Source organism: Perna viridis, chromosome 6, assembly GCF_037379345.1.
Source record: "Perna viridis isolate PV_CMFRI_1.1 ecotype Kerala chromosome 6, ASM3737934v1, whole genome shotgun sequence".
Classification (NCBI taxonomy): domain Eukaryota; kingdom Metazoa; phylum Mollusca; class Bivalvia; order Mytilida; family Mytilidae; genus Perna; species Perna viridis.
Window position 1 is genome coordinate 32133569 of NC_142450.1, and position 14473 is coordinate 32148041.

A 14473-nucleotide genomic window follows, 5' to 3' on the forward strand; every position below is an offset into this window, starting at 1 on the left:
CATACAGATAAAAATACTGACTTGTATATACACGTGATATATACAAAATATTTGTTGAAAATGCTGTCATACTAAATCTCCTGCAATTTTGATTCAATTGCAGGAGATCTCGTGCAAAGAGGATCCAGAAGTTTAACAGGTATGATTATTGTTAGATGCTTGCAAGGGGAGATAATTCAAATTCTGCTCCAAGTTAATTGCAGTGACAACTTGAAAGTTCACATGAAGTTTTTTCATGTATAAAGTAATACATGTACTATATACATAAAGAAACTTATACAGATAGAAGCATTATTGTTTCCTGTGTTAACTCAAAATTGAATACAAAAACGTGGAAAACCATGAAAAATGAAAAGGAACTTCCTTCAATGAAGACCCATACACGTATGGATAAATAGTTACAAATTTTCTCTCATCTTATGATATGTGGAAGGAGCAGATTTTCAACAAAGGTTAAGTATACTTCTACATTCATATAAAATTCTTTAGTATGTTCTGTTTCAGTGCAAATATAATATTGTGTAAAATTACTTATGATCACTTTTATCACATCTCTATTTATCACATATTTTTTTTATTGAAGTCTATTCATCTACAATGTACAAATACATAACATTACATTGTGAGTGTAAATGGGTAAATTGGCAAAGGAGAAGGGGCATTAAGGCTCTTATTGGCCTAAAATATGATCAAAATTCATAATAGAGAGTTGAAAGCTTTAATTGTGAATTCAGATACTTGAAACAATAACAAAGAAGATAACATTATGCGAAGAAAATTCTTGCAAAGGACAAAATAATTGCAACATTTGCCATTTTAGGTCATATTTCTGTCCACACCCAACAAACAACATCATATGTAGTGAATAAATTCATTATTACATAGTTTATCAGAGATTAAAATATAATGTTTCATGGTCATGGATACAGTTTTCAAGATGTAAATATGTCAGAAAATATAACAAAATTGACAATTCTCATCAGTTTTTGTTAATTGAAATATAATTGTGATACCATTATAAAGTCATTACTATGGACTAATGCCACAAATAATTTATTTTCTAAATATTATATACCTTACATTTGAACAATTTTTTTAGGTTATTACAAAAAAGTTGATATTCTTTAGCCCTACACCTTTCTGATGACCAAATATGTGATTGTCTTGAAGTCTTGTTCCATTTAAGTGAAAAGATAAATGACAATGTCATAACAGCTGATTCATAGACAATTATCTTTGATGTACTATTAATTTCAGTCTTTTCTCACGGTGATAGGACATCTTACAGCCAGATAACACTATCAATTTTATTTTCAACAATAATCAACTATTATTAACTCAACAATTGGCTTTCAAATATATTACCCTGTAAATAAAAAACAAAACAACAACTAGTTCTTGTCTAACAAGGGGCTCTCAGGAGCCTGAATCGCTCACATTGTTGAATTTTGCCTTTCAAATGCAATAAATTAAACAAGAAGTTATCCAACAATTTTGACTCAAGAAGTCTTTGGTAGGACTTATAACAAGATCTTTTCAACAATTGAAAGTTTCTTTTAATCTATCATAGTTTTCAAGATATTGACTGAAAACTATTTAAAAAAAAGTCATTTTTCCCCCTTTCAAGTTCAAAAACTCTTACAAGGAGTCTGAAGACTTTTGTAGTCCTAATAATATGGATCATTTCAGCTATTAAAAGAATTTGGATAAAACTAACGGTTTTGGAGATATATGTGAAAAACTACTGTCTGACCCCTATGTTCTATTTTTAGTAACAGTGGCCATGTTTTTCGACGAATCAAAAATCCCCATATCAGTTCTATGCAGTATACCCCAGAGAACATTCATACCAAGTTTGGTTTCAATTGGTCAAGTAGTGTCAGAGGAGAAGATTTTTGAAAGAAATAACATTAAGAATAGCAAAAATCATTGAAAAAGGGCAATAACTCCAACATGGCTCAACAGATTAAAACCAAAACTTGACCAGAGATAGATCTCATTATGCTGAACACTTTTATTCCTGTCAAATTTCAGCTAAACCTAACAATTCAGGGGATGTATATGAAAAACTACTGTCTGACCTCTATGTTCTATTTTTAGTAATAGCAGCCATGTTTTTTGACAAATCAAAAAATTCCCACATCAGTTGTGTGCAGGATACCCCAAGGAACATTCCTACCAAGTTTGGTTCTAATTAGTCAAGTAGTTTCAGAGAAGAGTTTTGTATAATTGTTAAGGACGATGACGACGGACGATGGACGCCAAGTGATGGCAATAGCTCACATGGCCTTTGGCCAGGTGAGCTAAAAATGCAACATATATAAATTGCACTTAGTTCAGAAAATTACATTTTCATTTCTAAGTCTTGCTTGAGTTTCATTTACCTAAAAAATATAATACATCTGTATTTCAAAAAATGTATATGTAATGTGACGTTTCATATACCTTTTTGATCTTTCTTGGTGGTCTCGGCAGCACAGACTACTGCCTTGAATCCCTGGCTGAGTCACATCAAAGACTTTAAAATGGGTAGTTACTACTTTTCTCCCAAGTATGCAGTACTTAAGGTGTGACAACTGTTTGGCTTGGAGTCAGAATAATGTATCTGATATGCCTTCCTGTGGACTTCTGTGAACTGGCACAATAAAGACCTTGCTCAGTGTGTCATACTAGTGCAAAATGGAGGCTGTTTGAGGGGTATTAATCATTCTTGTCCTAAAATGCATATACAAACCATACTTAATCAATCAATATACCTTTGCGTAACTAATGGGTTCAAATAAGTGGTGGTCTAAGGTCAAGGACACACAACTTCTGACCTTGACCATTTAAATTTTATTTACATTTGTCCCAAACTTTTAGCCCTTATAATTGACACTTTTTATGGGGACTTTTCTTTTGGGTACTTTTGGTTTGCTTGAAGTGGACCATTGATCAGAAATTTTAAAAAGTGCAGAACTTTTCACTCCTGAGTTAAATTTGAACCCCCCCTTCTAAATTGATGTCAATGGTTAAACCACAACATTTTCTCATTCTTCACAAAATACATGCACAATTTACATGTACACATATATATACTCAAACTCAAAACAACTAAGCTCAGTGCAACTTTCAATTAAATATTCAATGAAATATTTCCACAAATTCTGAGTAAGACATTTATAAACTGAAGTAGAACACTACTTGGAAATGTAGATGCAGATAACATACATTGTACATAAAGTTCTAGATTCTATTAAAAGTCATATCTGCACTATAAACAATATTTTTTGGATTATATAATGTATGCACATAATATTGAATAAATCTTGATATAGAATGTACACTAAACTCAGAGTAAACAAATTATATTACACCCAGGTCTGACCGAGGTCACTGCCTGTGACCTGTGATAAAAAAAATTAAGGTAGATCATACCTAATATTTCTAGTAGATAAAATTTCCTAATTTTTCTCAAAGATGACCTTGAATGAACATAATTTAGAATTTTAATGTAAAAAAAATAAAGGTCACCAAATTTGATTTTGAGATTACTGAGCCATACTAAAGACAATATTTTACTATATTTTAAATGGTTTCAATATTTCGCAAACTTCTAAAAAACTGGTATATAAAATTTCTTACAACTTTATATAAAGAACACTAAACTGACATTCTTTTATATTTCAAAATGAAAATCACCACTCTTTTTCTTGGAATTAAAAAAAAAACTATAATTCCCTATACATTTCAATAGAACAATTTCCCAACAATTATCTCCCCTTTGAAAGATTTTCTCTGCTGAGTATCTCTCCTTGAAAGAGGCTTTTTTTACTTTAAATATGTATTTAATTTTACCATTCTAATTTTTATGTCAAAAATCATTTGAAATAATTTAAATGTATTATTTTTACATCATTCCAAATAATATTATATGCCTGTATGATTTTACAAGATGACAGAGAAGAATGCTGTGTGTAATAGGTATGATTTACCTTAAACAAATCTCTGGAATAGATATCGTTTTAGGCTTCTTAACATACTTGTTACTTAAGTACAGCTCTGCCTTAAAACCAGGCAGAAGCTTATAAAGGGTGATTCATGCATTTCTTAATACCAAATACTTTTTATTGCAAATCCTTCAGTAGGCTCCCTATTACTTGTATTAGGAAATTTAAGTGCTAATACAAGTAATCCACTGGAGATATAAAAACTTAAAATTTGGTTATGTTCTACTACCAAAAAACTACGAGAAAATTTCCTGCTAGAATTTTTACACACCAGTCAAAAAATATTTTAAGATACATAGGAAAACCCAAATATTTTTTTATTGAAAATCCTTCAGCAGGCCTCATAGAAACTGTATTCAAAAATAAAAGTGCAAATGAAAGTTGCCCACTGAAGATATTAAGTTAGATTTTGGTTATGTTCCACTATAGAGAAAGTACAGGAAAACTTCCCACCAGAAGTTTTACACTATAACCAGTCAAAATATTTTACAATAAGTAGCAGATCCAAAGACATGATTATAGGATCTAACAAACATATATATATACAGTTTCATTGATTATCTTAAGATATGATTAATCACCACCTGCCTGGTTTTTATGCACAACCATACTTAATAGACTTTTATTTGTTAGTTTTATTTTGAAGAAATTTCATTGTTCTGATACTGTGAATTTTATTACTTTAGTTATCAGGGCCTTTCAGATCTTAAAGGTGTTATTAAACTTGTTGAAAATCTTTTGGTGATCTCAAACAATATCTATTATTTTGTATTTAGGTTATACATGTTCATGTACGCTGGCGCATTTTTTGCATTCTACCATATCCGTTGTTTTTTAGTTATGAATGTATACACGATTTGTTCCTCTGAACTGTTTTTTCCGAAATCTTGAAATTTAAACAAAGAGTAAATAAAAATTAAAGTATTGTAAATCAGTCAGGTTAATTTACTCATGACATTATGATCAATATCACTGATATACCTGCAATGTATAATGTAAATATATACAAACATGTACAGTGTGTCTATATATATATATAATTTTTATATAGCCTAGCTGGCCGAGTGGTCTAGGGCGCTGGACTTTGTGCAGGCGGTGTTGCCATAGATGTCACAGCGGTACGAGTTCGAGTCCCGCAAAGGGAACATCCAAAAATTTGCATCGCAAATTTGACAGTTCTAACATCGTTGGGAATTTTTATATATTGAACATATTCCAGGGCATCAATTTTCACAGTTTCAAAATATGATTAGTGTTATATACAAATCAATTTTGAGGATACTATTTCTCGCTTTTCTTTCCACCACTAAGATAAAAAAAATTAATACGTTTTCAGTACTCATTGAACTTTTACTCTCTTTGGTTGATTTTGTCAGTAACTCACACCTGGATGGAAGAGAATGTTCACTCAGAGTGTGGTATATAACTGTTATATATAGTTATGTTGTGACATCTTTTCAGAATAATACAATGTACAGTAAATGTATATAACATTTAAATACTGGTACATGATTGATAAGTGTTCATTGGTACACAATATATAGATTGTATGTTCAATTAACATGCTCCATTTAAGTTAGTGATTTTTTTTTATATGTTACCACAGTAACATCAAAACAAAATAATACATGTACGAAATCTAACATACAGACAAAATAAATATAAACTCTATCATACAATAATGACAATATTAAATGTATGATGTTTACATATGTAAACATAATTCTGTGGGGATTGAAGAAAAAAAAAACATGATTAATACTTACAAAGATAGACAATGAAACAAACATATCTATACCAGTATAACAACTAACATGTAAGCCTATGGTATGAAAATATTACTATATTGCACTTGAAAACAAAATCACTAACTACAAGTATAATGTTTAGTTGTGAATCTAAAGGCATCTACATTGATTTTTTTTAACTTTTTTTCCATAACTACTCAATTCTCTTCATCTGGATTTTTTTAAATCTGGAAATTGGTAATAATGAAATTAATGTACAAGACCTATTTTTTTGGTGTATTGATCGATAAAAAAACAATTAAAAAATCAGATTATAAACAGTCAAACAATACAATGTTGAACACTAACACCATATCAAGCATTTTTACTTCCAATTTGGAAATAATCCAATCTTACTGAGGATGATTTTAAACCATTAACCATAAATTTGGAACCCTCATATGTATTAAGAGAAACAGTTTTATTTTGGAGGTGATTCAAGGTAAACAATATCACTGAACTGTATATAACAAGCATCATTGCACTTATTTTTCATATAACACTGGCAATAAAATTAAAATGCGAAATTATTTAGTTTGATATCAAATCTTCTAACCATAAGCCTGTGAAGATAATACAGAAATTCACCAACAAAATGTATTGCCATTGGACTTTTATAAATAACAGTAGGATAAAAACAATAATAACCTGGAGATTCATTGAAATTTGACTTTATACATAACTTCACTATTGTGATGTTCTATAAAGCTTTCTTTTTGTTACACACAGGATCCAAAATATCTACCAATAGGCAGTACTGCCTGTCAGTATATGTGCATGTATTGTATACATACAATGTACTTTATTCATGTCTTATCTAGGGTCCCTCTCACTGTCATAAATGTCTGGTGCATGTTCATAAACAGTTGACCAGCAGTTTGTGGTCTGAATATTGATTTCTTCATCTTCCACATTTGTACTAATTTTACTAGGCTCGACAAAAACAATCCAGTCAAAATAAAGAGCATTCAGACTTACTAAAGATGAGTTCTCGAACACCTTGGATTTGTTTTCCATTCTGATTCCATGGAGATAGCCATTGGGTGATGGAGCTTTTACCTTTCTGACATTCCCTACTTCATCACCATAAGGACCATATTGTGTTCCAAAATTAGAAATGAATTTCAAGCTCCTTACCCGCTGGGATGTCTTACAGAAGTGAATCTCAACAATTACTTCATTTTCTCTCAAGAAGAAATCTTGATCACTTGTAATGACTGGAACATTCTTACGACTGCCATAAGTTTTGTCTTCTCCACTCAAGTAGAAAATGGAAATTCCAGCAAGTTGGGATGGGGTGTGACCAAACCAAATTCTAATCTTTCTAATTCTGTCCCTCAGTGACAAATTGTCGAAGTAACTGTAACTCTTCCTGACTGAATTATTGGAGAACAAACGTTTGCACTTTGATGAAAACTTCCTAATTATTGGATTAAACAAGATGGGCTCTCCTTTAGCATTTTCATCTCCTAGATAATTTCGAACTAGGAACTGCTCAACAGCACAAATTTCTTCAGTTCTGCTAAGTTTTTTCTTCCAAGTATCACAAATATCATAGGCATCTATTTGAGTGATGTCAGAAAAATTGATGACCTCCAGTAAAGCTTTAATTTTATCGACTCCCAACCCACATGCTTCTGAATATAACCGAATCAAATTCAAAATGTGTAGTTCTGGTTTTTCAGCAGGGATGCCACATTCCATTACAGTTAATTTATCACTCTTAAGTAAGTATAACAGATCCTCAAAAGGTATACTCATTAGGACAGTATCACGCAATGTGAAGCTCAAAAAATTTTCTGAAACATAGTGGCAGATGCTTGAAAACAGTTTTGGCAGATTTTGTTGAATTGAGAAAGACAAAAGACACACAACATTTTCTGATGTTAAATGCTCAGAGATATATTCATCACATTTCTGGGTGATGAAAAGTACCTGCAGAAAATTGGAAGCTACAAGGAGATCCTGAACATTCTCCTCAGTAATATCAACATCTCCAGTGTAAGCATAATCAATGATGGATTCCAAACATTCACTTGTCACTACATTTGGGTCTACATTGCAAACTTGGCAACTGTCAACAGAGTACTTAAACAAACTTGTAAAATAGTCAGAAACTGATGATAAAACAAGTTTATGTGCCTTCAGCTCAGTTGACCCTGAAATTAGGGTTATATCACAATAAAGCCCTTCCTGTCTTGCAGAATTGATTTTTGAAATGAGGTTTCTATGGCGACTTCCATCTGAGTATCTTACCATTATGACTTTAGTTCTGAAAAATAAAATACACATCAAGCTCTTAGGGTAATTGTTTATATTAAATAATAAGCTATACAAATGTTGTATTATAATAATAATAATAATATCATGAAAAATATAAAAATGTAAATAGTAACAGGTTCGTAGAATTCCTACTTCTTATAACCCGGGGCAAGTAAAGCTTCTGAACTAGAAATTTGGTTTTATGAAATGCACAAATAGACATATATGTCTCTTACAATATAAATAGAATTGTGACAAGTTGTGGTTCAGTATATAATTTTAAAACTAATGACTTGTTGTCAGAATGAATAAACTTTCATAGAAAATGCAGATAGGTTCAGACAGAGCCAGTTGGGGTCCTTTTCTTCAAATTGTCAATTATCCCCAAGCTGATCTATGCACATTGCAGATGACCCCAATAAGTAGTCAAAATTTCCTCTGACCCAGCAATCCTCCTCCTTTTTACTTAGATATTAATATGTTGGGTTGGGTCAGAAATGTGTGCTATACAAAACATTGAAGATTTAGCTGTGCCACGCAGTATTTCACTTCAAATGCTTTGTATGACTTTCAGGTTGAACTCATGCATGTCACACCTACTTAGTTTGTTTCTGCTTACAGAAAAAAACGTTGCCACAATGCAGCAACATTATGCGAACAATTTGTTTGCAAGAAAATTAGAAATGCCAGAATGCTGGTTATTGCAGCTACATGTAGCTGCAAACAGTTCCTGCAATTTTACAATGACAAAACTGTTGCAAGAAATTTGAAGCAACATTGTAGGAAATTAACTTGTGAGAAACAGATCTAACTAGAGGCTCTAAAGAGCCTAAATTGCTCACCTGTCTTAATGAGCCATATTCTATTTTTTTTTGTAAAAGCAACCTTATTTTTTTTGGAAAAAAATTCCTGACGGTCATACTTAGGAACAATCATATCAACTTTCATTGAATTCTATCCAATAGTTTCAAAGGAGAATTTCTGAAAGTAACTAGAAATACTGAGAGCAAGCTCGTCAAGAGTATACCCCTGCTTCAAATGATACTATATTTATAACCCATAAGTTCAATTGTCTTCCAAAAGGAACAATATCCATTGAACTGTACAAACGTACATATGATGCCAAACCTTCCAAAAAAATTCATTATATTCCTTTGAACAGTTTAGGAGGAGTTGTGCTTTCGAGGTTTGAACATGTAAAACCCTTAAAATGAATTATCTTCCTCAGCAGCCCTGCGGCATAAACTATATTTGATCATGCACAACTACATATATGGTGCCCAACCTTCCTATAAAATTTCATCAAAATACTGTGAGCAGTTGGGGAGGAGTTGTGCATAAAAGAAATGTGGACAGACTGTCAAATTGACTGACGGACATAGAGTGACTCCTATATACACCAGAACTTTGCTTGCAGGGGGTATAATAAAATCAAAATAAGGCAAAAAGGCGGAGTTGTGCATAAAAGAAATGTGGACAGACTGTCAAATTGACTGACGGACATACAGAGTGACTCCTATATACACCAGAACTTTGCTTGCAGGGGGTATAATAAAATCAAAATAAGGCAAAAAGGCTTCCACAAAGGGCAATACCCTGTAATTCTAAAATGGCTCAACAGATTTTCAGAAAAACCTGATCACCAATAGATCTTATCATGCCGAACTCAGTCAGAATTTGTCTAAACCTAATGGTTTCAGAGATATATGCAAACAACTGCGGTCTAAACCCTATTTTCTATTTTTAGTAACAATGGCCATGTTTTTTGACAATTCAAAAATCCCCAGGACATTTCTGGGAAGAATACCCTTAGGACCTTTCATACTATGGTCGAGTAGTTTCAGAAGAGAAGATTTTTTTAAAGTAATGATATTAAAAATAGCAAAAAACATCCAAAAAGGGCAATAACTCCAACATGGCTCAACAGATTTACAAGAAAATTTTACCACAAATAGATCTCATATGTTGAACACTTTAACAGTGTTTACTCCATGTCAGAGTTAGGCTAAACCTAATGTTTTTTAGATATGCAAAAAACTATATTTTGTGGTTATAATTTCATTTTTATTGGTCAAGCCATTTAAGAGTTACATGTATTGCCCTTTTTTGACATTTTGTTTGCTATTTTTAATGTTATTTCTTTCAAAAATCTTCTCCTCTGACCCTACTTGACCATTAGTAACTAAACTTAGCATGAATGTTCCTTGGGGTATCTTGCACATAGGGTAAACACGTTCATCATGCTGAACGTGTTTACCCTATGTCAGAATTTGGCTAAACCAACAGTTTTGGAGATATATGTGAAAACTACAGTCTGACCCCTATATTCTATTTTTAGTAAAAGCTACTGAAATATAAATAAAACATTTGTGCTTGCACTAAAAAATAAATTCTTATCTGACATCAGATCCAAGGCCCCTATCAGGATAAAAATGGTAAATGCCTAAATTCTCTTTGATATTGGGTCCTTTTGAAGTTGAGTACAAAATTCAAATGGGAGCCTTAAATTCAATCTTGACAAATAATAATGGTTCTTAGAAAATGGACACTAAAATGCTGAAATGAAGTAATTAAATATTTCAATATGTTTGGAATCAAACATATGATATTATTTAACTGGATTTTTTAATATCCAATTTTAATGAATTACAAAAGAACTTATCAGCATGATAGTTATGAAAATCATGTATGTAATACACTGTGTATGTAGTTGAATGCTCAGATGAATGTGCATGTATGTTTGTTGTTATGGGACAAGCATTACCGCAACTTAATATATGTACATGTAGCTATCATTATGAATAAGAATAATTAAATCTTTGGAATTACCAACATAGAATTTTGTACATGTACATGTATATGTTTGAAAAAATAATTTGGAACTATTGTCTTGAACATGAATTTTCACCTTTGAAAATAATTTATGAAGTTCATATTTAAACTAATAAATCTGATGAGTCATATAACAAATGTAACTATTAAGAACTGTTAAAAACTAATGGACATTTGTGTGCTTATAATTAACTTCTACTCATCTTTGTTACAAGGTGTATATTACACAAACAGTTGTGTTTGTAAAAATACAAGTAAAAATCAAAAGTACAGAATAGACCTTTTTGTGCTAACTATTGGATAGTAGATGAGTATGTGTAGAGCATGCTCAATAGACACTTCTGTGAGGAAATTTCCTTTGTTCTACCAAAGCCCCACCTCTTTATATTGAGCATGCTCATCAACTTCCCACTAAAGGGTCTATTATATTTTCCTGCAACTTTCCAGCAAACATAACTGCAAATGTTACTACATGTATAAATATTTGCTGCAATGTTGCAGTAAAGGTACATGTAAGTGTGATAAATACGATTTCAACCTGATAGTCCTTAGAAGGGCTTGAAGTGCTGTACTCTGGGGTACTGTAAAATATCAAACTTTTTGTATGGTTCATTGTTCTAAGCTCCAACCTTTCATTTTGTACATTTTAATATCAAAATTAAAAAAGAGAGACGGCTGCAGTGTCAGAGGAAATTTGGACTATCCAATCAGCTGATTACCCTTCAATTTCATTTGGTATTATATATCCATCATCAAATTTTTTTTTTCATCTGTCAGAGTTGGTACATTATGTTAAGACAAAAAAAACCATATTTGTTTCCTGTTTTATTGGCAAAAAAATCCAGGCAGGTAGGTAGAGATTTTTTTTTTTGACACAGTAAATAATTGGTGCACTTAAATATGACATGCGTGCACTATTTGTTTTGCATTGACCCATATTATTGTATTTCTTGAAATAAACTATATTCTAATACTAAAGGTTGTGCCAAGTGATAAAACACTTATGCACACTTTTCTCATGGAAAAGAAAGTTAAAACGTAAGGTTTATAACCAGGGTTTGGAGCATTGGATGGATAGACGGATCTGAACACTGCATGCCCCCACTGTAATGGGTTGGACATCACAATCTTTATCTAAGTCATACTTAATATTGTTGTAATTTCAATTGTATATTTAGAATGAGATTATAAACTTTCATAAGTTGCAAAAAAATATCAAGCTTCTACCCTTAGTTGCCATTACTGAGTATGTGGATAAATATACATGAAATAGAAGTGCGGAAGACCTGAAATCATATACCTTTAATGTGGGACCTCATACTAAAGGTGGTAAAGGGAGTTAATGAGGATGGAAAAATGATAATTATAAACTACAATCACATGATCACGAAACTACATTTGGTAAAAAATGATGCTCGGATGATGGTATGAAGAGCAGCTGAGAGAATTGAAGGCAAAAATAAAAAAATCATCTTTCACAATGATTGGGAAATAATTTATTAGAAAGTGTGCCAAGTATGGCTCAATGTATCAAAAAAATGTTCAATCACAATGTCAAGAGAGGTCAGGAGTTAAAGGGGCAGGATCTAGGATTGAGTGGGACAAGAATAAGAAGTTGAGGATGGGGAACTACTTCTTAACTGTCATGAGGTGTAGACCAGGTGAAAAATACAAAGTAAACATCAAAAACCCTGCACAAAGGAAGTACATGTACATGTATATCAAGTTGTAGGGCCAATGGAGATGTCAATAGTTTTTTTTACATATAAGGAAAAAGGAGGATAAAATACTGGGGAGACAACATTTATATGCTGTCATATATCTTGCCCTTAAAGAGGTTGGGCAGTAAGTTTGTTTTCAATACTGCACCTTTTTTTTCTTATATTGAAAAGTGCAACTACTTCCCCGACTGTTATGTTGGATATACTTCCAGTGATTTTCCTGGCTGTCACCTAAGTCTTTAACTGCCGATATACTTCACTCTGTTTTAGCTTGGTTTTTTGCTTTGGTTTATGATATTGCTAAAAAAATATCTAAAAATTTCTGTCCGTTACTGAATGAAGCGGAGATAGCCGTTCCGCATTTACAGACAGTCAGAACTTACTCCCCCAAGCTCCAAAACGGAATCTGACTTTCGCCGCAGCCTGCCCTCTCATAAAATGCAAGAATCTTGCTAAGTCGGGGAAAAAAGAATAATTTTATGCAATGTTATACGCTTGTCAACCGATGTTTGAATTGAAGAAAAATGTCCAAGAATTCTGAGAGGCGTGCATGCAGAACCGGAAATAATAAAAAATCCGAAATTTTGGGTATGGAAACAATTTTTTTCCAGAAATTTCGAAAAAAAATCCAGGTCGGTTGGGAAACAGGAAACTAACATATTTTTTGGGGGGGCCTAATGTACATTGTATATTGAAATACATTACAAAATTAATAGACTACTTTCACACTCGCTATTTATGTCAGATCTGGTAAAAACAGGTTTACAGTTTTATACTAGATAAAAGAAAGAATATTGGATTCAGAAGTTGCAAGAACAGTAATAGTTATGTGGAAAATGTCTACGAATATTAAACTAGTGTTTTCATTATACACATTTGCAAACTTGTACCCTTTAAAATTTCCTGGCCAAAATCGAATCAAGTTACTTTTCCCTTAGTTCCTATTGCAAATTGTCATCCAATCTTACGCTATATGACCCCAGTTGACATCATTACAATTGAAGAACTTTTCCACCAGAACGGAAGTGAATATGAAAGTCAGCTATATATTATGATAAATCCTATACATGTACACACATGACAGATAGGTATAAGTACACCTTTTAAACATGCTATTTTGATTGTTTTTGTTTTGTTTTTTGTTTTGTTTTTTTTTTGGCCAAGGGGAGGGGTCTTTATATCTGGAATTCATGGAATTAACATGAAATATGTTTTTTTGGTCCGAAATTGGCGAAAAAAAGGTTTCTGTGGGAAAACTCGAAATACCTACTATATGTCTCAGTATATTATTAAAGTGATAGTGAATACTCTCTGTTTTCATTTTGACCATCCACTCCAGCTGATTACCGAGTTAGTTGGCTATAAAACGTGACTAATACATTTTTAAACGGTAATGAATAGTCGTGTGACTATGGAGTCGGTGGCTAATCTAAATCAATTTGTAGCAAGGTACATGGTCGGAAAATAGATTTCAGCAGATGTGAATGTGACTGGAACTAAACCCGAAAGTTGAACATGAACCAGTAGACAAAAAGCATAAAAGCCTAAACATTTCTGGTTACAATTTTCCGAAAAATATATTTTTGTTTGCTCAATTTGATATAGCATGATAGTGTCTGAATGTGTAATTCATAAATATCGAAATAATAAAATACCGAACTGCGTCAACATAGACGTCAAAATCCCGGGAGAGGGATATCCTGTACTTGGCAATCCCAATACATATACGTATATGAAGATTATACAAGGTCGACTTTTCGAATGCTAGACGTTTCGTAACCTGGTCGTTTCATACCAGGTCGATTCGTACCTCAATTGAGACGTTTCTTACCTGGGTAAATTTCAAAGTGGAATGTTTCGTACCTGGGTTAAATTTCATAGT

General features: G+C 32.3%; 1 protein-coding gene across 4 annotated transcripts; it reads right to left on the minus strand.

Annotated features, from left to right (window-relative positions):
- Window positions 1–702: 702 nt before the first annotated feature.
- On the minus strand, window positions 703–14366 carry LOC148614576 (uncharacterized). Of its 4 annotated transcripts, XM_088588755.1 has the most exons (3): window positions 14247–14357; window positions 13317–13366; window positions 703–8048 (listed from the first exon to the last, which is right to left on the minus strand). In XM_088588755.1, exon 3 carries the CDS (start codon window positions 8033–8035, stop codon window positions 6590–6592), a length of 1446 nt encoding a protein of 481 aa, XP_088444881.1. In that variant the 5' UTR covers window positions 8036–8048; window positions 13317–13366; window positions 14247–14357; the 3' UTR covers window positions 703–6589. The 4 variants fall into 4 exon arrangements, with proteins under 4 accessions (XP_088444881.1, XP_088444880.1, XP_088444878.1 ...); XM_088588754.1 differs by lacking the exon at window positions 13317–13366 and having other exon boundaries at window positions 14247–14366; XM_088588752.1 differs by lacking the exon at window positions 13317–13366 and having other exon boundaries at window positions 14252–14359.
- Between the last annotated feature and the right edge of the window lie 107 nt (window positions 14367–14473).